The sequence below is a fragment of the Ruditapes philippinarum genome, unplaced genomic scaffold, assembly GCF_026571515.1.
Source record: "Ruditapes philippinarum isolate M1 unplaced genomic scaffold, ASM2657151v2 ctg1068_1_1_1_1, whole genome shotgun sequence".
Taxonomy (NCBI): Eukaryota; Metazoa; Mollusca; class Bivalvia; order Venerida; family Veneridae; genus Ruditapes; species Ruditapes philippinarum.
The window spans coordinates 72,673-96,981 of record NW_026864182.1 but is presented as its reverse complement, the minus strand read 5'-3'; the positions used below and the strand labels follow the sequence as shown (position 1 = coordinate 96,981).

Below are 24,309 nucleotides of genomic sequence, written 5' to 3'. Positions count from 1 at the left end.
AATGATGTCTTTATTCTATACTTATAACATTTACAATTAGGTTATTTAGATATATGTATTGACATGAAAAATTGAAACTAATACCAAAACAGCCTTGTCTTTTGAATGTGTACATGTATTGAAATAAAATAAATCAACATCACTTACCCAGGGGTAACATTCATTTGGTTTTTTCTATAAAAACATTTCAAGTATTTGCTTAAAATTTGTTATATTTTAAATTACTTCTTTACCATAAACACAGTACCAGATTAAAATAGGATAATTTCAGTTAGCAGACAGTCACAGAAAGCATTTTTGCTGATATTTATGAAATGAGCTCTAGACAGGGCACCAAAACTAGTATAAGTATCAGTTTGTCAATACTTTCATTAGATGGAAAAGTTTGAAGTTAATGTAATAAAACAGACCTTGAAATAACTTAAAAAAAAAAAATTTGAAGTGTTTTTATAGATTATGGTAATAATGTATTTTGGTCAAATCTGATTGTAAACGAATTTCAGAAACTTGTTTCATTTTTTTTTTATTCTCAAGATAGAGGTTATTGTTTGTATGTAATATGAACGTACTGTGAACTTTTTCAAGTTTAAGCAAACATTTAATAACAGTGATAATATGGAATTATTTTTCATTTTAAAATTGACAATGTTTTCAAGTTCATTAATTTTGTTATGGTAAATAAAGGTGAGATACGAAGAAAAACTCGACATGCCAGTTTCAAATACGGCTATCCGATGTCTGTAGCCCGGCTCCTATTTCTGTTTGATGAGTAAATGAAAAATACATACTTTTATTTAATGTCTCTTTAAGTTGAGGTTTAGCTACATGTTGAATAGCTGTAATGATAGGGTAGGTTTCAATCGGAGGACGATTTGAGAGCAGGAAGAAATAGTGCCGGTCTATAATATCTATGTTGTTCAATGACTTGAGGTTACTGGTAGATTGATCTATGACTTGAGGTTACTGATAGGCTGGGTTTGAACTCATTGTGAGCCATATATATGAAAGATTTACTACTCTTTGATTGGTTAATTAGTTTTTATTCATTTAGAAAATTGAATTTTAAAGTATTTTAGGCACGAGATTGCAGTACTGTCATTTTCTTGTGAAGATTTTTACATTACATAGACTTTTTGTAAATACACATTTTCAGTCAATTACCTTATAAAACTCTGCTTGCTAAGAATGATAATTAAGATGTTAACATAATACTGATTATGTGTTAATTGCAATGTTTAATCAACTTTGATAGTGTTTTCAGGCACAGGCATTCAATATTCTGAAGATTACAATCAGAAACAATGTTACAACTTTAATTATAATGAATAAACCTACACACTATGTTGATTCACTGAGAAAAAGGTTGTTTTTTTATAGCCCATGCTCTCATAGCATACACCTGTGATGACTTGACTATGTATAGATTTACCCGTGATAAATTCTAGTTTGAATTATTTCTATACAGGTCGTAAAGACATTGTGTTAATTGATGAGTAATTAGTGATAACGATCACCAATGTGTACATCTTGTTACTTCTTCCATAAATGGGTAACGGAAGACATAATCGTGGGTTTTGTCACTTGTGTTGCGGTAATTTTAATTTGTATAAAGATGACATATTTCAGTCATTGTTTCAAGATTTTCATAGATGTTTAAATCATTATCTGTATTGTTTGTGGTTAAGAAGCTTAAATGTGATAAAACTTGTATGTTTAACAGGTTTTTTAGGGGGGAAAATTTAAAAAATGTTTAATGCAAAGAAATACCGGAAATTGACGTGTAAGGGTTTTGCTAAAACTTAAAGTGACTTTTTCATATAAATGCGAGGAGGGATATTTGATGAAAAATTAGAGTGTTAAACTATTTTTTTCATTTCTTTGTCAAATTACATTGATTAAGTTGGGATTCTCATACAGTCCATACATCCTATTTGATTGTCAGCCTGCAAATGGCTACAACTAGGGCAAATGAAAATCAGCCAGCATGTATGTGTTGCCCGTGCCTAATGCCATGTGTTGATGTTGATCATGATCAGCAATGTTTACTATTTATTTAGTATATACATGTCTTTCTCTAAAATGATAAGTGTTTTTTTGTCCATACTGAAAGAATTGAAAAGAAGTGAAAACTATTAAAGGGACTCCACTAAGGTTTCTTGAAATGAAGAGACTGGAAATATTTTTCGAATATTTGTGTACCATTTGATGTATGTTTAGACCAATAACTTTTGTGTATATTTTCAGATTATTCCCTCTCCCCAATTTAATATTATGCAAAATCACCCAAAAATAGATTTATGCATTGCTTTTCAATTAAATTGGGCTATAAATCGCTGCAAAAGTTAATTTTTAGTTTATACAGAGCATATTTCTTTATTATCCTTTGCAGATTTTTCAATTTTTTGTGCTTTACTTGATTTATGTAAGAAATTTTAGGTATTTTTACCTCAGTGGAGCCTCAATGTTTATATAAAAGAAAGACAGAAATAATTTTAAAATCTTGAGAGCACCCTTGAGTTAGCTCCATCATTTCTCTATTTGGTAAGATTAATATTTTTTTGCCAAATCATTATACTTTTTGATAAAGATACCTACCAGTTCAAAGTGTTTTTGAAGGACAGGTTCATTTCCGTCAGTATCGTGAAAATTGCTGTGAAGAAAACAAACTTTAATTAAACTGTTGTGTGAAGTAACCACCTGAAATCATTTAAAATAAACCTTGTGCTTTAAATTAAAACCAGGTGTTGGCACAATAAATTTTGTCTTTTGTTAATTTGAACATTGCACAAGTGACATTATAATTGGATATTTTGATTATAAAGTGCTTGTTATATATGTTGGTCAGTTTCTATTGTTTTGGGCACGGTCAAGCCATTTACTTACAAGTGACCAGTCTATATTGATCTGAGAGCCTCCCCTAGGGGAAAGTGACCACACTAGCCTTTGAAGTGTAATCTGGACAATCTATGGTCACCATGATTTTAGCCACTGGTCACAACATTTCCTAATGGTCATAAAAACTGCAGAAGTTGTCATTAACTTACCGGTAGATCGATGTAACAGTGAAAGTAATGGTCACATTTAGTAATAGGTATTACTATCATCTTATTATACTTTAAATATGTGTCTGTTGTTTTTATCATTCATAATTGTTTTCATAAAGTTTTCTTTCTTTCTTTCTTCTTTCTTTCTTTCTTTCTTTCTTACTTTCTTTCTTTCTTTCTTTCTTTCTTGATAAACATTACATTGTACATAGCCATTCAGATTCTGTGAGTAGAATTACAAGAGACTTAAGATATTTCACATATTTTACAATTAAAACTATAATCTGTTATATTACTAGATTAAAAAAAGATATAAACAATATTATTAAGTTTGAACATCTTATACATCTTTCTGTACCATGAGATGTCATTTTGATAGAGAGTAATTTGTTGTTAATTTGATTAAATTATAGCAATTTAGTGCCAATAAATCATATAATTTTTTATATGTTTTTAAAAGGTTATGAAAATGTGGCTTTTAAATATCTTTATGTAAAAATTAATATGTTTTGAAAGGAGAACAAATCCATTAAAGCAACAAAAATAATAGAAAAAACAAACAAAAAAATTCAAAGTTATTTATAATATTTGTGATATTCATGCCTTTTTAAATTGATATGATGCTCTGTGTGTATATATATATGTTGTTTAAAATGTTTACTTCACACCACTTGCCCCTCACTGCTGTGGGTTCGCATCTCGCCAGGAACTTCGAATTCTTTTGTGTGAAGAAGCTATCCAGATAACTTATGGAATGTTGGTGGTTCTACTCAGGTGCCAGTTCTTCACAGAAATAATGCACAGATGGGCACTGAAGGTCTTCATCCACCAGTAATGCTGTAAAGTTGCCATATGACCTTTACTGTCTAATGGCGCAACAATGAATGAGAAGTTAAGTTTAGGTTTGGACAGTATGTAGCTAAGGATACTATTCCTCATTACTATAAAATTGACAAATATCTGAAAATATTATGTGGAATTTTAAATTTATAAAATAAATAATCTAAAGAATATGTTAAAAATTACATTACATTTGAACATCAGTAAAGAAGCCAGTACCTGCTGTTGAATTTGTATCTGATGAACTTTTACCATGCTAAATACAATGTATCTTAAATGCACTTGTGCATCATACAATTTTTATGAATACATTTTTAGGGAAAATTTCAAAATATATACTGACTGAAAAGCAAACAATGCTGACCATGATCTGACATCATGAATGTGCCAGCTGATTGTGGTCTGGTGTTAGGTTGTTTTTTTTTGCAGTAAGCCGTATTGAATTTACCAACGCACAGTTCAGCCACCACATTGTTCCTGGGCATGCTGTCAAGCAATTTACCAGTACTAGTTGCCTTCACTTTCACAAAAAAAACTGATTACTATTATACATGCCAGAGCAGAGGAACAGTGTGAATGACCGTAGAAAGGATTTCATGATCAATCGCAACGAAAGTGACATGTACCATCCAGGAATCCAACTGGGGTCGCTCGATTCACAGTCCAACGCTCTACCTATTGAGCTAACCGGACAGGCTGATTGTGGTCTGCATTTAAAGCATAGGTATATTCCATGACCTACAGCAAACCTATGGTTAATTAACTTTACTCTGAAATTGACCAATCATCCAATAGTAAACTTCTAAGGTTCTATGTTATAACCCCTTTCATATATTCTGAAAAATTCACATCTTACGTGTTGCCTTGATATTACATTAAATTTTTAATACTGATCGCAGTATTAGATATAGAGTTAAATGTGTCAGTTTTAACACAATGTTTCGTGTGTAAGTGGTATTCTCTGATGACTGGTGACCAGTGTTGTACAAGTTTGACAATGTCTATACATTGTTTGCTTAACTCTCAGACATTGCTAGGCTAATAGTACTGTTCAAAGATACTGGACACCATGTTTCAATATAACACTGTCTTATATAATCATTTAGATGGCATAAATATGTCAGGTGGCAGATAAAGGTGGGTAACTTTTGTTTGATTGCACCGGTTTGTCATGTTGATGAAGAAATTAATGAAATGTCATATTTATAAAGTACAAGTAATATCAATTATTAATTTCATCAACTTGAGTGCTGAGATAGAAAATCAATAGATCAAATATAGAAGCTACTAGCACAGGTAACTAATTGTAATATTGAATACAAATAGAACTGTATGAAACTTAGAAGATTATAGTGAAAAGCAACAAAAATAGGAATGAAGAATTATCAATTTTGAAATGAAAAAAGTCATAAATTAAATTGTGAAAGCCAAAAATGTTCACAGAGCTTTGAACAATGATGAAAATTCAGAAGCATTTTTAAATGACCTATAAACAATGATAAAAACCAAAAGAGTATTAAAAAGCTATGAACAGTTGTGAAAAAATGAGTTTGGGGAAATGGACACTGGTTAAAGCTAAAAGAACAATGGTGAATGTCAAAAAAAGTTAAGAGCTTTGGGAAATGGTGATAAATACCCAACACTGGTTAAATCCAGGAGAGCTAAGACCTTTGAACAACTTTTTAAAGCCAAAAGAGCAAAGCCCAATGAAAAATGGTGAAAGTTTGATGCATATAGGGCAATGTACAATAGTGAATGATTAAAGAATAGGGTAATATGGACAATGGTAAAGTTAAAGGTGTGATGACTTTTGATGGTGAAAGTAAAAGAGGACAGGGGAATGACCAATAGTCACCATTGGTGAAAGTTAAAAGTAAAAAGCCAAAAGGACTAACATAATAAAGACATGTTAATGGTTTTGAAAGCCAAAATAGAAGTGGGCAAGGTGAAAGACTCAAAAGTAAAATCATCTTGAACAATGATTTTAGCCTGAAGAGTTAAACAGTCATGAACAATGGTGCAAGTCAAAAGAGTAAAAAGCTATGAACAATGTTTAAAGCATTGAGTTAAATGGTGAAAGCTTAAAGAGTTACGGAACATTTGTGAGAAAAGGACAGCCTCAGACAATTATCTAAGCCAAATATGCAAAAAAGCAATGGAAAATTCCAACAGCCAAATAAACTTGAATAGTATTCAAATTGTATTCATCACAAATACTTAAATATTAACTAGGTAAAAGCACAGCTTTTATAGTTTTCTTAATAATTTCCCTAGTTGCTCAGGATTTAAGGCTATAAGTTGTTGAATGCTTTTACTGTTTAACAGTTCTCTCAAGCTGCTGGTTTGAAGGTTTCTTTTAAGTCTCAGATTTGAAGGTTGTCTTAAATTGCAGGTTTGCAAAAAAACTGATGTATTTTACAAGCAGAAGGAAAAAAATTAAACTTATACTTTGTATATGTTAAGTAATCGCATCATTTTTTTAAGCCAAAAAAGTATGAAATCTTTTTTTTGCACATGCTGTTTTAAATTTACTGTTAATGTATTTAAATGATGAAGACATTTTAATAGAGTAATGTCACTATAATGTTAGGAACAATCTAACACATTAAAAAAGGCTTAATGGTATCTTTATAATGAATGACGTTTAAAAAGTTTGTAAATATTTACTTTATTTTAAAGCCGTCAGATGACATTTTCATGTCAAGATATACTTAATTATAAGGCTGCCTTTTGTAGTTTCACCCGTTTAAAGAAAAAAGTATGTTAAATAAAATGTCTGTTTTCTTTGATGGAGTGAAATACAATTCCTTCTTCATAATTTCAAACATAAATCTTGGTTTCCCGGTGTACAAAGCTTTCTTTGAGATGTGGACCCGCATTGGCCACTTTATTACACCTTTTTGTTAGGCATGAAGACCCCTAACAACTTATGAGTGTTCATCAAATATGAATAATTCTGAAGAAACAAGCTAGGTTGACAATAATCTCATAAACCCTTGAAAGGATCAAATATCGTCACATCAATATTATATGGTATGATTAATAAAGGTGGAAGTTTAAACGCACCTTAAGGTGTCAGATATTTGATTTATGTTCATGCTATAGAGAACATTTCACTTTATATATTCTAATAGTGTTTACCATCGAAATTTACACGAGGAAGGGATTGCGAAATCTTAAAATGGTTGTATCAATAGTCCATGCTAATAATTCCCTACTTTATTATTGGTTTATGATTTTATTTGAGTTGTTAAAACAATAAAAAAATTGACAAATTTGTTGTATTTTAAATGTTTTACTTGTTCTAAGCTTAACTCGAAGATTTTAAAGTACTTTTGAAAGTACCGGTAGATTTATAACAAATCATGAGGAAAATTAAAAGAATCATTATTTCAACAAATGAAGACATTTGTTGGATAGTCTTCCAAAAATTTTTTATTTCGTATGAGGTAGATACCAGTACATGAGCAAAAATCCCATTTTGGCTGGTATTCGAAAGTACAAACTCAAAACCATCCAATTACAAACATAATAAGACTGTACTACTGGCCACCGGGCCAAAGAATAGATTCCCGGACAGGTTACTCTGATAGTTGCGAAGGTAGGTGTGTACTCAACTGTTACACACACCCTTTTTAGAAAGTCATCATTTATGATGATTGAATAACTTATTTTAATACATAACCAAATATATTTATTTATTTGCTATTATTGTATGTAATTTCAATGTTGAATGATCTGTGTATATTACTTTTTTTTGTTCACTTCTCAATATTTTACTTTTAAATACGTTTTCAAAATTTTCATAATATTAGCTTTAATATGGACACATGCTGCTTTAAGAAGCTAATTTATATGACTTTTGCAATATTTAAAGAGACCCTTCTTTTACACTTTAAGGAAATTTACTGTATTTGTAATGAAAATGGAGAAAAAAGGAAACAAATTAGAAACTAATAGTTTGGCACTCATTATAGTTTATTAGAGTTTTAAACCATGCACATTATTTCAGCTTGTTTTCTTAATAAAAATTGTCTAAATATGAAATTATTTTTTTTTTTAAATAATAGTTTCTGAAGTGTGTTAACCTATAGACCTTTCAGTAGTGTAAATGTTTCATAATTGGAGGAACTTATATTTTGAATTTGTTTCAAATTTAATACATTTTTATCTGATACTTTATTAAATGCGGGATTTCCATGTGATTGTGATAACTTTTTGTTTGCGGACAAATAATCGCCAAATTTGAATAGTCATGTGATTTCTTGATGATTTGAGAACTGCCGTTTCAATTAAATGTAGATAAAAATCAAGTTATATTCACGTCTTGTATTATTGGCAATACTAGGTCTGTCATCAGATACGATTATACGAATAGAACCTAGCGACCCTGATTGCGTTTGTATCTTTTTGAATATCTTCCCAAAATTATTGGGCAGTTTTTGAATAAATTGATACAATCAGAACAGACTAAGTGGAATGATCGTCATCTATTGTATTGTGGGTAATATTAATAGATGACACTGTACTGTTCGATTTTGGCATGTATTTTGCACAGAGCATGCTTCGTTCACTTATTTAGAGATTTTTACGTCTGCTTTTTCGAGGTCATGACTGGGAGCGTGATCAACACACAAATATAACTGCTTGTAAAAATATTGGTTTTAATAATGAATTAAGTTTTTCCGGCCTGTTAAAAATTGACAATATTAGTTGACAATTTGTTCCCCGTTCACAGATTTATTAAGCTTATAAATTAGCCATCGCCGATTTAATTCCATCATCTTACCACAAACGACTACTCTATGATTTAATCTGATTCAAAATTTTAAAGAAATTTTGTTTGAAGTTTGTTTGAGATTCTGATTTTTCCATAGTTAACATGTTTGTTTATAAACAAAATGCAACAATGTTGAGGTAATTTTATATTGACTTTGACCACACAGTGGCCGGATGGTCATTTTGTAATGGTGTCACCATAGGCTTTTCTATTCAATATGAAACACTGTCAAAATATTGATATTTCAACAGTGTAAATTAACTGATTTTCATTTTGATCTTATATTTAATTATAGAGTACAAGACTACTAGAAACCTGATCTGAATTGAGCCAAAGTAAATGTTGATTTTTTCCATAGGACTTGGGGATAATTTGATTGAAAAAGTAGGAACCGAGTCTATCTTCACAGATATTGTATAGGAATAAAGGTTTGTATAGTCAAGTTAATAAGATAATATTATTTGATTTTTTGCTATATGAAATATTAAATTTTTTATTTTATTCGAGTTGTCACTCTGTCTTTTTAAGATGTTGATAGGTTGTAGACTTAGGTTGTGGGCTTAAAATCATAATACATAATTATTTTAAACCTTTTGTTACATGTAAAGATGCCTTTTTGTTTGCCATTTTGTTATAAATCATATTTATAGTTTTAAATTTTGGTAATTAATACATATTTTAATATATATTATAATTATATGATGATGTTATATCAATGTGTACTGATTATGATGGCAATTGAAATTTCCAAAAATATTGCAAAAATGAATATCCATAAATAATATGTTCTAGAACATTCTGATGTCTGAAAACAAAAGACAAGTTAAAAATTTTAATTTCATTTGCTATTGATTAAGATTTTTAAACAGGCACCAAGCTAATTTGCATTAAATTAAAATCCTCCAACCTTTCACTGGAATAGTTGTAAATTTGAAAAGATGTATTGTCAGCTTAAAGCAGCATGCCTACAAATTCATGCTAATTTTAATTTTCATGAACATTTTGAAATGTATTAAAAAGTAAAATATTATCAAGTGAACTAAGAAAGTTAATTTACACATTTTTTTTTAATATAGAAATAATAATGGTGATAAACACTGCAAAAAATATCATTATGAATTGGATATCACATTTTATTATTTCTTGAATTGTGAATATTTTTAATTTTCTTAAAATTTACAATATATTTCTTAAAATTTTACAATATTTTTCTCAAGGTTGATTTTCTTGAAGTATTTTGACTTATCTGGAGGCATGCAGCTGTAAGAGAATGAATAAAAATTTAATTTCAAGCACTCCATAAGCATTATCCTATTTGACATTTTAACAAAATATAGTCTTATTGTTTGCCCACTTTTCATTTTGTGCCCTTTTTCTGACTAGCATTATTATGATAGATTAATATTCCTTATGAAAAAAGTAGTTCCTGAAACTGAAAGTTTTGCATATTAATTTCATTAAAGTACTACATCATTATGTCACAATAATGTCGACTGGGTGCCCTCTATTCGTATACTGAAACATATCATAACAGCATACAGTATATATTATCTTGAACTTTTTGTTCTTTCTAAACTCATAAAAAATACTTTGTTTTGTTTATAACTTTATAATGCTTTTTAATTAACATGCAAATAGTATAATTGTCAATGATAATTAGCATTTGATATAATGAATGATCTATGAAAAGTTTATAGTTTGTATGTCTAATTATGTTTGGCGGTAAATTTATTACTTTATTTAATGTTTTTGACTGTTTGCCTATTGTACGGCCTCACACAGTACTGCCGAAGGGATGATGGTACATTTTGGTAGATTACCGAAAAGGTGATATATTAAAGGTGATAAAATAATACACATTACAAGATGGTTATGATAATTTGTAAATGGTATAAAAATGTTCACAACAAAATAATTTATTATCTTTATTAAGGCCTTTTAACTTTGCTGTAATAATTACCAACAAGTTTTTATGTAAGTTTGCCAAAAATAGCAACTGTATTGTTTACAATCATGTACCTATATATTGTTATATCATTTTTTACAGATCGGAGAATGTACAGTGATAGTGCTTGCATTTATGTCTGTATTTTAAAGGGATAGGTTAAAGTCTCCTGCTAATAGGAATTTAATTTTGGACCTCTATAAAGATATATTCATTGTACAAAATGTACTTTCTTAAAAAATAGATATTTTTTTGCTAAATAATCATTTCTGTAGAAGTGCTCTAAGCTCAGAGGTTATCTTTTTTTAATGTACTCAATATTTTCTGAGTTATTTTTCTATAGAATATTTACATTTTATATTATTCATTTTACCATACTTTAAAAATTTAATTTATTCTGTGTCAATATTATTTCATTATGTATAAATGATTTATACATCAACCTTTATAAACTTTTCAAGATTGATCTTCATTATTAAAACAATTTTTGATAAACTTAACTAATTTAAATAAAGATTCAAATTAAGGAGATTTTTTAGGAGCCATATAGACTCATGTATATTACACTTTAAATAAAGATTCAAAATTAAGGAGATTTTTTATTAGGAGCCATATAGACTCATTAAGACCTATAATTTGTAGCTTTCCAAAAGAACAGCTTCACAGTGTGAGTTCAGACAGAAAGAATTTGCCTTGTGTATAAAATGACAATAATTTTATTATTCGTACCATCTTTAATATGAAGTTTATTGAAATCATAAACTTATTCATGAAAAAATATATCCCCCAATCCATCATTATTTGTCAAACAGTGGGACGCAAAATTGAAGGCTTGAATTAATTTAAAAAGTGCTGTCAATTTTAACAACAAAATTATGTCAATCAACTGGAGAAAATACCTTTAATGTACCTTTAATGTATTGAATAATAATTCAAGGAAGTTGTCATTTTAAATTATCATTTTATAACCCTATGATCATTGTTTTAATGTTGGTGAGAGAGGTTGCTTTTGTTTTAATGGTTTATAAAATGAGTCAGATATTCATATAGGTAGAGTTGGATTTATTGTATATGGTAAATATATATGTATATTTGGTATTTTCATTTGATGATAGTTATTTCATTGTAAATGAATTGTTTATCTGATTTGTGATTTGTTACCTTTTACAGAATTGAAGGAATAGTCATTTTAAATGTGATGAAGAAAAAGGTAACTTTAGAAATTGTTCACAAGGGCTTTGAACAGGTTATTTAAATTTTTTGTATTATTACTTCTTTTGTACAGTGCTTTATGTAGTTATCTTTTAAAAAATTTACTTGATACATGTACTGCCATTATAAGTTTATCGTTAAATAATTTTTACTTGGTCACTTATGGTATTATATCAGTGCAAAAAATGCAGTTTTATCTTCATGTTATTGTTAATTTGCGTAAAAACTTAAGGAAAAATAAAAAATACAGAGAATAAATTTATCTTTTAATATTTAAATTTTTATATTTCTTGATTTTCAAAAATCCACAAGTACTAAATATTAACCCTTACCACTCTAAATATCTTAAAGGGACTCGAGTGAACAAATGTCATTTTCTCATTTATAAATGATGGTCAATTGATACAAATTTTATGTACCCTATCTGTATTTAGTCTTATTGGCAACTATTTTTGTTAGCTCACCTGTCACAAAGTGACAGGGTGAGCTTTTGTGATCGCTTTTTGTCCGGCGTCCGTCCAGCGTCCGTCCGTAAACTTTTGCTTTAAATGACATCTCCTCATAAACCACTGAGCCAATTTCATCCAAACTTCACAGGAATGTTCCTTTGGTGGTCACCTTTAAAAATTGTCCAAAGAATTTAATTCCATGCAGAACTCTGGTTGCCATGGCAACCAAAAGAAAAATCTTTAAATATCTTCTTTTAAAGAACCCAAAGAGCTAGAGCTAAGATATAGCATGAAACATCTTCTAATGAGTGTCTACCAAGTTTGTTCAAATAAAAGCCCTGAGGTCAAAATTGGCCCTGCCCAGGGGGTCATAGATTTTCCCTATATGCATATAGTAAAAACTTAAAAAATCTTCTTTTAAAGAACCCAAAGAGCTAGAGCTAAGATATAAGGCATGAAACATCTTCTAGTGAGTGTCTACCAAGTTTGTTCAAATAAAAGCCCTGGGGTCAAAATTGGCCCCGCCCCGGGGGTCATTGATTTTCCCTAAATGCATATAGTAAAAACTTAAAAAATCTTCTTTTAAAGAACAAAGTGACAGGGTGAGCTTTTGTGATCGCTTTTTGTCCGGCGTCCGTCCAGCGTCCGTCCGTAAACTTTTGCTTTAAATGACATCTCCTCATAAACCACTGAGCCAATTTCATCCAAACTTCACAGGAATGTTCCTTTGGTGGTCACCTTTAAAAATTGTTCAAAGAATTTAATTCCATGCAGAACTCTGGTTGCCATGGCAACCAAAAGAAAAATCTTTAAATATCTTCTTTTAAAGAACCCAAAGAGCTAGAGCTAAGATATTTAGCATGAAACATCTTCTAATGAGTGTCTACCAAGTTTGTTCAAATAAAAGCCCTGAGGTCAAAATTGGCCCTGCCCAGGGGGTCATAGATTTTCCCTATATGCATATAGTAAAAACTTAAAAAATCTTCTTTTAAAGAACCCAAAGAGCTAGAGCTAAGATATAAGGCATGAAACATCTTCTAGTGAGTGTCTACCAAGTTTGTTCAAATAAAAGCCCTGGGGTCAAAATTGGCCCCGCCCCGGGGGTCATTGATTTTCCCTATATGCATATAGTAAAAACTTAAAAAATCTTCTTTTTTAAAGAACCGTAAGAGCTAGAGCTTAGATATTTGGCATGAAACATCTTTAAGTAAATATCTACAAAGTTTGTTCAAATAAAAGCCCTGGGGTCAAAATTGGCCCGCCCCAGGGGGTCATTGATTTTCCCTATATGCATATAGTAAAAACTTAAAAAATCTTCTTTTAAAGAACCCAAAGAGCTAGAGTTAAGATATTAAGCATGAAACATCTTTAAGTAAATATCTACAAAGTTTGTTCAAATAAAAGCCCGGGGGTCAAAACTGGCCCTGCCCCAGGGGTGTCATTGTTTTTAACTATATGTGTATAGTAAAAACTTAAAAAATCTTCTTTTAAAAAACCCAATGAGCTAGAACTTAGATGTTTAGCATGAAACATCTTCTTATGGGTGTTTACCAAATCTGTTCAAATAAACAAATAAAAGCCCTTGGTTAAAAATTGGTTTGGGCTGTATACAGGTGAGCGACCTCAGGGCCATCATGGCCCTCTTGTTTGTTTATTACTATATTATAGTTTGCCCCATTATTTTCAATTAAAGCTAAATGCAACAAAAATGATTGTTTGAATATTATTAGATTAAAAGCACTTACAAAATACCTTTATGAAAAAAATATGAGTGTATATCGCCTTAAAAGTGAATGGCACATGCAGAAAACTGTTATTAAACAGTTAAAACTCTTTTGTTCAAGAACATTTTATTCTGTTTACCATACAATATTCTCGTGTGTTAAATAACAGAGACATTTGATGTTACAACTCTTTCATGAATCAACACTTTACAATTATAAAAACAATGTAATTTTACTATTTAATAAATTTTATCAAAATACTTCATATGATATAGCTTTATACCCTTTAAAAACATTATTTAAACTAAATGCCCATAACTTAAAACGGCTACAACATATTTTCTGTTTCCCACCTAGAGATCAGCTTTATAATGTGTATTCTAATTTATATGCATATTTAATGATGTCACAGATTGTCAGTTAGTCAATCATAAAAAGATTGATTAAAAGTTTTAAACATCTCACTGAACTGTGTTCATCACGCTCTTTGATATCAAAGTTGACCTTTTGAACTTTATTTAAAATTTCAATTGGATACATGCTGCTTTTACTTGGAGTTTTAAAAGGAATGATGTAAATTGAAATTAAGTTGTATTGAAAGGTATTTTCTTGGTTCATATAATAGTATTCTTAAATGAATTGGACTGTATTCAATCATGTTGTAAGGCGTATGTTTGGCTTTAACATGGCAATTTCTTTTCTTTTTCTTTTTCTCATATTTGTCATCTGTTATCCAATTTAAGTGATAATTTGAGCCGCGTCACGACAAAACCAACATGGTGTGTTTGCGACCAGCATGGATCCAGACCAGCCTGCGCATCCGCGCAGTCTGATCAGGATCCATGCTATTCGCTATCAGTTTCTCTATTTGTAATAGAGTTTGTAAGTGAACAGCATGGATTCTGATCAGACTGCGCGGACGCCCAGGCTGGTCTGGATCCATGCTGGTCGCAAATGCATTACGTTTGTTTTGTCATGACGCGGCTCAAATGTTCTGAGAAAGTGAAACAAAGCCTGATAAGCTAACCTTAAAGACAGAACCAATAGATTTAACCAAGCTCTGTGGTTAGCAAGCTTAAAGGATTCACTGTGACCAACTGTCTGTTTTTCTGGTAGCAGGGGTTTATGAAGCACGTCAACTGACTTTTATTTTCTGGGCTCTTCCCTTCACTTTGGTGTAAAGTTTATGTTTAATGAAGTATTATGTTAACAAATATAACAATAGTAATAAGAGATTTATGCTAATGAGCATTGTTACTGCATGCTGAGTTGATTTTCTGAGCCAGATCTGCCGCGACACTGCCTGTAGCTACACGTGTAAAAAATAATCGGCGAGTCGAGAGCGAAATATATCTTTTTGACAAATTGACACACCAGTGTTATCTGAAATCTTTCAAGTTTAAAGCAATTTTTTACTCAAATTAAGCTGCGTATAATATTTCACAATGTAAAAGTCATTATTTGATGTAAGAAACTCGTACAGCCATTTCATTGTATGGCTGAAGTCCGTAAGAGCTTTCTATTAAGGTCACGAGTCTAATATTTCACACCCTCGATATTTATGTTGTCATAAAATTATAATTTTCCAGCGTCTTTAGTGTTTTGTTAGTGTTTACGTAGTAAATACGATTGTTTACAATAATCTTGAGAAAATGATAAACCACTATAAATTAATAAAACATTCAGTCAAAAGCTTAAAAATAAATAAGACCTGGAGTTATATATCAATTATTTGATATATTAGATTCCAATTAAGTAATGGACTAAGTAATACACAATAATCTTTGACTGTTAATATATTTAACATATTTTATACATAAATTTGCATGTAGAGGGTTTAAAACTGTGATTTAGTCGCATTTAACTGATTGGAGATTGTAAAGATATCACAAAATGAAATACTGGCCTCTGATTGGTCAGTTTGAGAATGAAGGCAGAGCATAGGCTATCATTGCAGGTTTAACGATTTAAGAACTAGTTAATCAAACAGGTACACTGATTACTATACTATTGTAGTATTTTAACTGAACTTAGTAAAAAAAAAATATTTAAACCTGAAAAATTCAGTAAAAGAGAAAAAATAACACAAATATTGAGGATTTAGTGGAAATTACTGCATTGAAGGTAAAAAAAATGTTTATAATATTTTCTATAGAGATAATGATGAATGAATTATTTCGTATAAGTTTAAGGGTCTGGTATAATCATTACATTGTACCAGAGAAGGGTAATGAAGTGTCATAATAAGCTGTCAATTAGAGACATGATGAATTGAAGTGAAATGTTTTTATATAGATATCATTATAACAATGATACAGCAAAATTCTAATTAATAACTTTCATTTATATTTGTGGGTAGTAATTTGACAATGCTGTAGTGCATTGATTTAGAAGAGCATTCAGTTACATTACTGTTGCATAATGGAACCTGCATGATGCTTTTGTTATGAACTTGAGAACCTTCCATGATGTTTTTTTGATATTAAGAAAGATTTTCCACATGGAAACAACAGTGACATCAGCAAAAATATTTCTTGTTTATTTGTTAATTGTTGTTGTGGTATAATAATGTTTTTGTATGCATTTTGTTAGCATAAACTTACATAATAATTATCATTGTTTATAATAGTTTGAATAGTTTTAATTGCTATGAGTTTGTTAGGTTTAACTTTATTGTTATGCAGACTGTATGAAGTATAAGTCTTAATATATTGTTTAATTTTATAATTGAAAAGAATTTTAATAAGGTTGAATTAATTTGTAATTAACCAATTATCTAGCTTTTGAACAGCACTCACACTTCAGATTTTTTTTTTAAAAATTGATAAATATGAAGTCTAAAATCTATAAAAGAGTTAAAATTGTCACAGAGAATTGATATGTTTTAATTTTTTTATAATAAATATGAAGTCTAAAAAATATATTATTTAATAGAGTTCAAGTTGTCATGAAGAATGTATGTCATGTATTAGACCATACATGATGAAGCCTCTAGGAGTTACTTTTGATTTTATCATTATTTGGAACCATCTTGTTTTATCACATCTTGCTATTTTACAAAACCAAATGACAGCAGCTTTATGACAAAAACAGACTTTGAGTACAAACAATCCCTCCATATACATGTATAGTTTATACGTAAACCAATGAAGCATGATGGGTAACTTTTTTTAATATGTATTAAATTGTCATATTGTCTGATGGACAATGATAAGCTCCTATATAGAATGCCATTGGCTAGTACATCTGTTTATAACTATTGATACAAAGGCAAGGCAAATGTTTCTTATACATTAGTTATCTCTCACTTTTATCAATTTTTGCAAATGTTACATTAAATTAACCATAAAGTTAGGAATTTTAGTCTTTTTCTTTTTAAAGAGGTTTAACATTACCATGGTTTGTATAACCAACATATGTTGTATAATTAAACTTTACAAAGCATGTTTGTAGATTAAGAAAAAATTTGTGACAGTTTCAAAGAAAGTTCATTTCTAAATTTTATATATCTGTATATTCCTTCTGAAAATTTCTTATTGTAGTACCCATATATAAACCCCTTAGCCTGTTGGTGGCAACTGAATTTGCCATGCACCCGGTGCAGACCTAGATCAGCCAGCTGCCTGTTCACTATTCAGCCAGTATATATTTTGAAATTTTCTCTAAAAATAATGAATGGTTTTATCCAGATTGAAAGATTTAAGTTATATCTTATTAAACATACTTGGTATATTAATTTTATCACAGATTTTTGTATAATTATATTTACGTTAGTAGAGTAAATGATAGAATTTGTGTAATCCTAATCAAAATTATTTTGTTTAACATGTTTTGTCCTTAAATTTCCAATCATTGTACAGACCCAAAAATAATAGCATTATGGTACTTTAATTAATATACAACACTACGGAAAATTTTGGGGGTTAATAAATGCTCTTAGTTTAATATATTGTCACCTTAGTGCAGTAACGGGTTAACTCCTGTTAAATTTTATAGGAATTAACCTGTTTTTGCACTAAGGTGACAAATTATGATTAGTTCTTTTAGAACAGCTTTTTTAAGCTAGAAATAAGTTTTCTTTTATATTTATTAGTCTTAATTGATTCTTACAATGTTTTTGACTACTGAAAGTTATCATTAATATAATAACATGTCTTTGTTTATCTTAACCATATGTGACACCCATTGGCAAAACATTATAAGTACGGTAAGTAAATATTTTGGGAATGACAGGCCAGGGTTTATTTTTTATGTCCTGGTAAAACAAAAATTTGGTATAAATTACAGTCAATTAAGGTTATGATATAAGAGCAATTAGCACATGTCTGACAGTACAATATGTGTGTTATCATGTCATCAATGATCAATATCTGAAGGACTTTTACATGTTAACATGACAGGTGTACATGTGCTTTATCCTGACCAGGGATAGTAAATATAGTTAATATACAAAATATACAATAAAATGCTCTCATATTAATTGTTTCTCTACAATACATCATTAATTTGATATGGAAAATATTTTTTTAAATATTTTTTGGAATTTTATCGTGAAGAATCTGCAAGTTTTATTGCTTGGCAGTTTAATAATGGAGAGAAATAATACAGCGAAAAGGGCTAAAAAAATTTAAAAAAAACACAAAAAACAAACAAAAAAACTCAATTTTTGTTATGTTCTTTGTATGAAATAGATATCTTGTTTTTCTTCCAAAAACATTTCATGATGCAGATTGACTTTTTTAAATTTTGTAATTTGACAAAGAGAGTAGGCCACCAGCATCCGTAATGAAAGTTTTGTGGGTTTATTTTATAGATATCATCAGTATCTAATTGTACATAAATCTGTAATTATATCAAGTTTTGACACCAACACAAGGATATGCATTATACAGATGTACCATAACATGCCATCCGTTATAAGCTATACTTAACATTTCAACTATCATATTATCTCCCCGTTTATGCAAAATTTAACAAACTTCGACCTTGTTTTTTCTTTTTTGAGGATTATGTTGCCGACTTTACTTGTCATATCAAGTTATTTCTTGCACGCAATGATATCACATTATACAAGTGTCAAGGAAACTTTCGCCAACTTTCTCTTCTATTTCACGTATTAAAGATTTTTTTTAAAAATGCGTTAAATCTTCATTAGAATGAAGAAAGGTTTATTGTTAACTTGATTTTTATGTGTTAATATCAATTATTACAGATTATTGTAACAGATTATTGCAATATTTACTCCAGATTAACAGATTATCATTGTATTATTATAATTAATTCTCCAGCTTTAATTGTCATACTGCTATATTGTTGTGTAATATTATCATTTATAACAGAAATTCTAGATAATGTTGGTAGGATCATTAACGGCCCAGCCTTTAATCTTCTTTACTGATTGATAATACACCTTGTTGCTAATTTCTTTTCTTTGACTTCCAAACATCGAAATCTCTGATCCTACTGACTTCTTAACTGGTTGCAAAATTTGCATACTGAAAGTTATCTGCATGGATATATTGCACTGCAAACATCACAGGTGATAGTATATCTTCTTGAATTATTTCATTTTACATAACAACAAGATATCACCATTTTATTTCTGATGACAGTCTATAGTGAAAATTGAAACTCAGACTGCGCCTCAGATTTCACATATTTTAAGCTAAAAAAATATGAATGTATTTATATAATTTAGGTAAAACTTTAAAAAAGGAAATACAAATGGTTATTTTATTTATATGGTATGGAATTTATGTAATGGAATTTTTGTTTCGTATAATTATACTTGTATACTGTATAAGTCAGGAAAGTGAAGGGGAAGTTTTAGTGAATGTGCACGGAAGTATAATATTGCTATTTACAATTATAATTATGGAAATATTTATTAATATTAGTGAAGAAATTCAGAGTACCATACTTACACTTACATCTTTTTGCTTGGAGGCAAAGTATGATTTTAATAGAGTAATTTTTAAGTGTAGCTTTAAATTGACAACATTTTATTTATTTTCTAAGGAGTAAGGGGGTTGGTGAATTCATGAAGTATATGTTAATAAATATAGCTATGGGATAAATTTACCAATTCATAGTAGTAATTATTCGAAGTTGCCGCCATTAAAGTATGAATGAATGAGTCATTTTAAAATTTAAAATTGAAATTAAGATAAGAATGAAAACGATCATTAATGATAAAGAAATTACTGACTGGGTTATAAATTGTTGCTGTTATGATAAATGCATGTATATTTTGACCTATAGTTGTATCGCTTTAATAACATGTCCCTCTTCTTTAATGGTCGTAAAATGTTAATTACTGGGAGGTTATAATGCCATGTTATGATAGGCTGTTCAGTTTTTTGTGACCTGCAGTTCGCTTAAAGCCATAACATTTTCTCATCATTTTAATTCATAAACTTTTTACGATTTTTGTATACTTTTTTTTGCAAAAAGGGTTATGACTTTTTGAAGTATGAGTGATTCTCTAGGCTTTAAATTTTGTCATTTACACTAAAAATTTAATTGCAAAAATGATTGCCTGACATTTTAATATGCCAAACAGATTATTTATGTCACATTTAACACTCTAAATGTTTACTATCTCCTTAAAAAATCATTACAGAGATTTTCTAATTTTTTTTTCTTTTAGGGAGTAGGGTGTACTCACTTTTTTGTCAATAATTTTTTGCATGTCCTAAACTCTTATTTGCACTAAGTGTTTGTGTTTTTCTCACTCATAGTCACTTTTAAAATTATATTAACTCTGGTGACTGTAAGGATATACATATGGTAATATTGAGCCCATAGGGTGAAGATAAACAAAAACTTGATTTCATGATATGCTTTCCTCAAACTTCAGGTGATTCAATGAAACCTCAGGGCAAAATAAAATGAACGTTAACATTTTATCAGTTGATATTTTATTTATATGGTCTTCTTTTCTCATTTCAGAGTAATAGATGATTGGTAGTTACTGTATACAGGAGCGAGGGGTGAAAATTACAAACCCTACGAAACCGTGGATGGGCATCTTTTGAATTGAGTGATTGAATCCTGCACGGAAAAGATAATAGGATAACTTTGAAGGGACTTAAATCTGACAAGTGCGGAATAAATGATATGACCTCATTGGATTTTTAAATTGTAGATTGTCCCATTAAACTGGTGAAAGGTACATTGTTGAAGTTTAATTGAATTTCGGAATTTCGTTTAACTGTTCTGTTGGATTTTAGAATTGAGCAATCAACACCTTGTTGTATAGGAGGAAATTAGGTAATTTATTTATATTTTGTGTGAGGGACTGATATTCAAAGGATTATAATGAAAGAGAAATATGATTAATAATGAGGATAATATAAATGGTTATTGATATTTACGTGTATGTACATGATGATGCATTAGCTTCTGTGAAAAAAAGAAAGACAGCACATAAAGGATAAAAGATGGAATCTGCGGAGAGCCTTTCCTGCCTTATTTGTGTATTCTCCTACCTTATAAACTACTCAGACGGACTTACGTACATAATTCCAGAGGAACTTCCAAGATTAAAGTTGATTGGAAACATTGCTAAAGATGAGGACATTAGATCATTAGTGAGCGAAAGTGATTACAACAGCCTGGAGTTTCATTTCCTTAACCTTGACAACCCGTATTTGAAACATTTCTCCATAGATTCTAGCTCAAGTGATCTACGTATAGGGGAGCCATTAGACTGGGAAGTAATTTGTGAGTTTTCTACGACTTTCTCCTGCCCAGTCACTCTCGATGTAGCTGCTCAAAGTAAAACCGGAACTTTTTTCAAAAAGATCAGTATAACAATATTCCTGGAGGACATTAATGATCATTCACCTATATTTGACCCTCCATACTTCTCTTTCTCAATATCTGAATCAGAGGTACAAGGAAAGTCTATAGCATTAAATACTGCACAAGACATAGACAGTGCCAACTTTTCAGTGCAGAGCTATGAAGTTATTCCAGCTGAAATACCATTTCGTGCTGATTTTTTACAAAATTCAGATGGTCCATCACAATTGAATCTTGTTTTGACTGATAAGCTTGATAGGGAAATAACTGATAATTACTATTTCATGTTGATTGCTAGGGATGGAGGGACACCATCGCTAAATGGTACCATGATGATAAATGTAACAATAGAAGATGACAACGACAACAGACCAGTGTTCCAGCAGTCGGTATATCAAGTACGTGTAAAAGAAGATTATCCACTGAACGTAACATTTCTTAATGTGACTGCAACTGATCTTGACATTGGTCGTAATGCCAAAATTTCATACCACCTCAATTCCCAACAATCACAGGCAATAAAAGATACTTATGACGTGGACCCTGAGACTGGCGAGGTCTTCTTAAAGAAGCATTTAGAATATGTGTCAAACGAAGCTATAAAAGTAAAAATAGATGCAGTTGACAATGGTGAGCGACCTTTGACCTCTCAAACTACCATTGAGGTCACAGTTGAGGATTCGGAAAACAATGCTCCTGTAATAAAGATAAACCTATTATCTAATTCTCAGACAGCAGAAGCTCGGGAATATGCTAGCTTTGGTTCTGTTGTGGCTTATGTTGAAGTTATAGATAAAGATGGAGATAGAAATGGACGTGTGAGTTGTGAAGTTGAAAGCGGCCCTTTTGGTATGCAAGCTGTTGAGGACAAAGAATATAAGGTTATTGTGTTTGGTCCACTGGATCGTGAAACAGTTGATAAACACAGTGTTACAATTGATTGTCATGACTTTGGTGTACCAGAACTGACTTCCTCTGCTAACTTTACAGTTATTATTATTGATGAGAATGATAATGCACCAAAATTTACAGATGATGTCTATGAATCATCTTTTTTGGAGAATAATGAAAATGGATCCACAGTTGTGCAGGTTTTTGCCAGGGATGCTGATATTGGCATAAACAGCCAAGTCTCATATTCCCTTGACGTTGAAACTTCTGACCTCGAAGTACTTGAAAGCTTCTCGATAGACAATAAATCAGGATTGATCACCACTAATAAAGTGTTTGATAGAGAAGAAAGAGCAAAGTATGAATTTATTGTCTATGCAACTGATGGTGGCTTCCCTCCACTTTCTTCATCAGCAACTGTGTCAGTTACGATTGAGGACGTAAACGATAATCAACCACAGTTTAAGAATCTGCCGTATGTTTATCATATTCCAGAAAGTCAGTTGAAAGAGACAGTTCTAGGTAAAATAACTGCAGAAGATAGAGATGATGGTGGAAATGGATATGTCTCGTACAGTCTTGTAGGAAACAATTCAAATTTGCCATTCGAGGTTTTACCAGACGGAACTCTAAAAACTGTAGATAGTTTTGACCGAGAAAAAATTGCGCACTATGATTTTCAAGTTTTGGCAATTGACAATGGCATTGATATTAGGAGAAGTAACACGGCGAATGTTACTGTATTTGTAACAGACATTAATGATAATGCTCCTATAATAAGTTATCCACAAGATACTAATGTTGTAAAATACATTACATACATGATGCCTGCTGACACACAAGTAATGAAGATAGAGGCAACTGATGCTGATGAAGGCAAAAACGCTGAGCTATCTTACAGCATCTTCAAGAGAAACGATACAAAAATGTTCCGAATAGGTAGAAATGGGGAGATTTATGTTGCTAGGAAACTATATGAAACTGAAGTAGATTCCTATTTTCTTGAAATTGTTGTGTCCGACAATGGAACACCAGTTAAACGAGCATGGACAAAAGTCACAATTGATGTTCTTACAAAGAATGTGACTGCTGTGGGCGTAAGAGACCCTGCTATTGATAAACAAAATATCATCATAGCCATTATTGTTGTTGTTGTAACTGTTGTTATAGCAGCAGCCATTTTAATCATCATCTGGATCGTTAGAAGGCATGATTTGCAGAAAAGAAAGTTCCTTGGTAATAGAGATGTCAATCATAATGGTGACAATGATTCAGGATTTTCATCAACTGGAGGTCGTAAAAGTCCCGAGCCCATAAAACCATATAAAAATGGCATGGTACCATCAGCTCCTATATTACCACCAATGACAATTGACAGAAATGATGGGAAGTCAAAAGATGTTACTTTTCAGGTAAGCAGCAGTTTTCACCTTAAATTACAGGTATATCAAACAATTATTAGATATTTTATTTCTAATTTGGTCTTAGGCAGTGTTAATATTACCTTAAAAAATAAAAGGAAATATATTGCTCTGCTGAGAAGAAAATACAATTTATTTTGAATAATTTTTATCAAACATATTCATATTTCTTATTTGATATTAGATCTATTATATCC

The 24,309-nt window shown here is 30.4% G+C and overlaps 1 protein-coding gene across 4 annotated transcripts in view; it reads left to right on the top strand.

The window, feature by feature from the left end:
• Positions 1 to 24,309, top strand: part of LOC132724728 (protocadherin-7-like) — a 43,805-nt gene that overhangs the window by 3,849 nt on the left and 15,647 nt on the right. Inside the window, exons 1-2 of one of the 4 annotated variants that reach the window (XM_060709671.1) lie at positions 8,957 to 9,092; positions 20,946 to 24,103. In XM_060709671.1, coding sequence (XP_060565654.1) covers positions 21,437 to 24,103 — 2,667 coding nt within the window. In that variant the 5' untranslated portion in view covers positions 8,957 to 9,092; positions 20,946 to 21,436. Of the gene's footprint in view, positions 1 to 8,956; positions 9,093 to 15,951; positions 16,119 to 19,370; positions 19,534 to 20,945; positions 24,104 to 24,309 lie in introns of those variants that run through there. The other 3 variants (XM_060709668.1, XM_060709670.1, XM_060709669.1) reach the window with 3 other exon arrangements.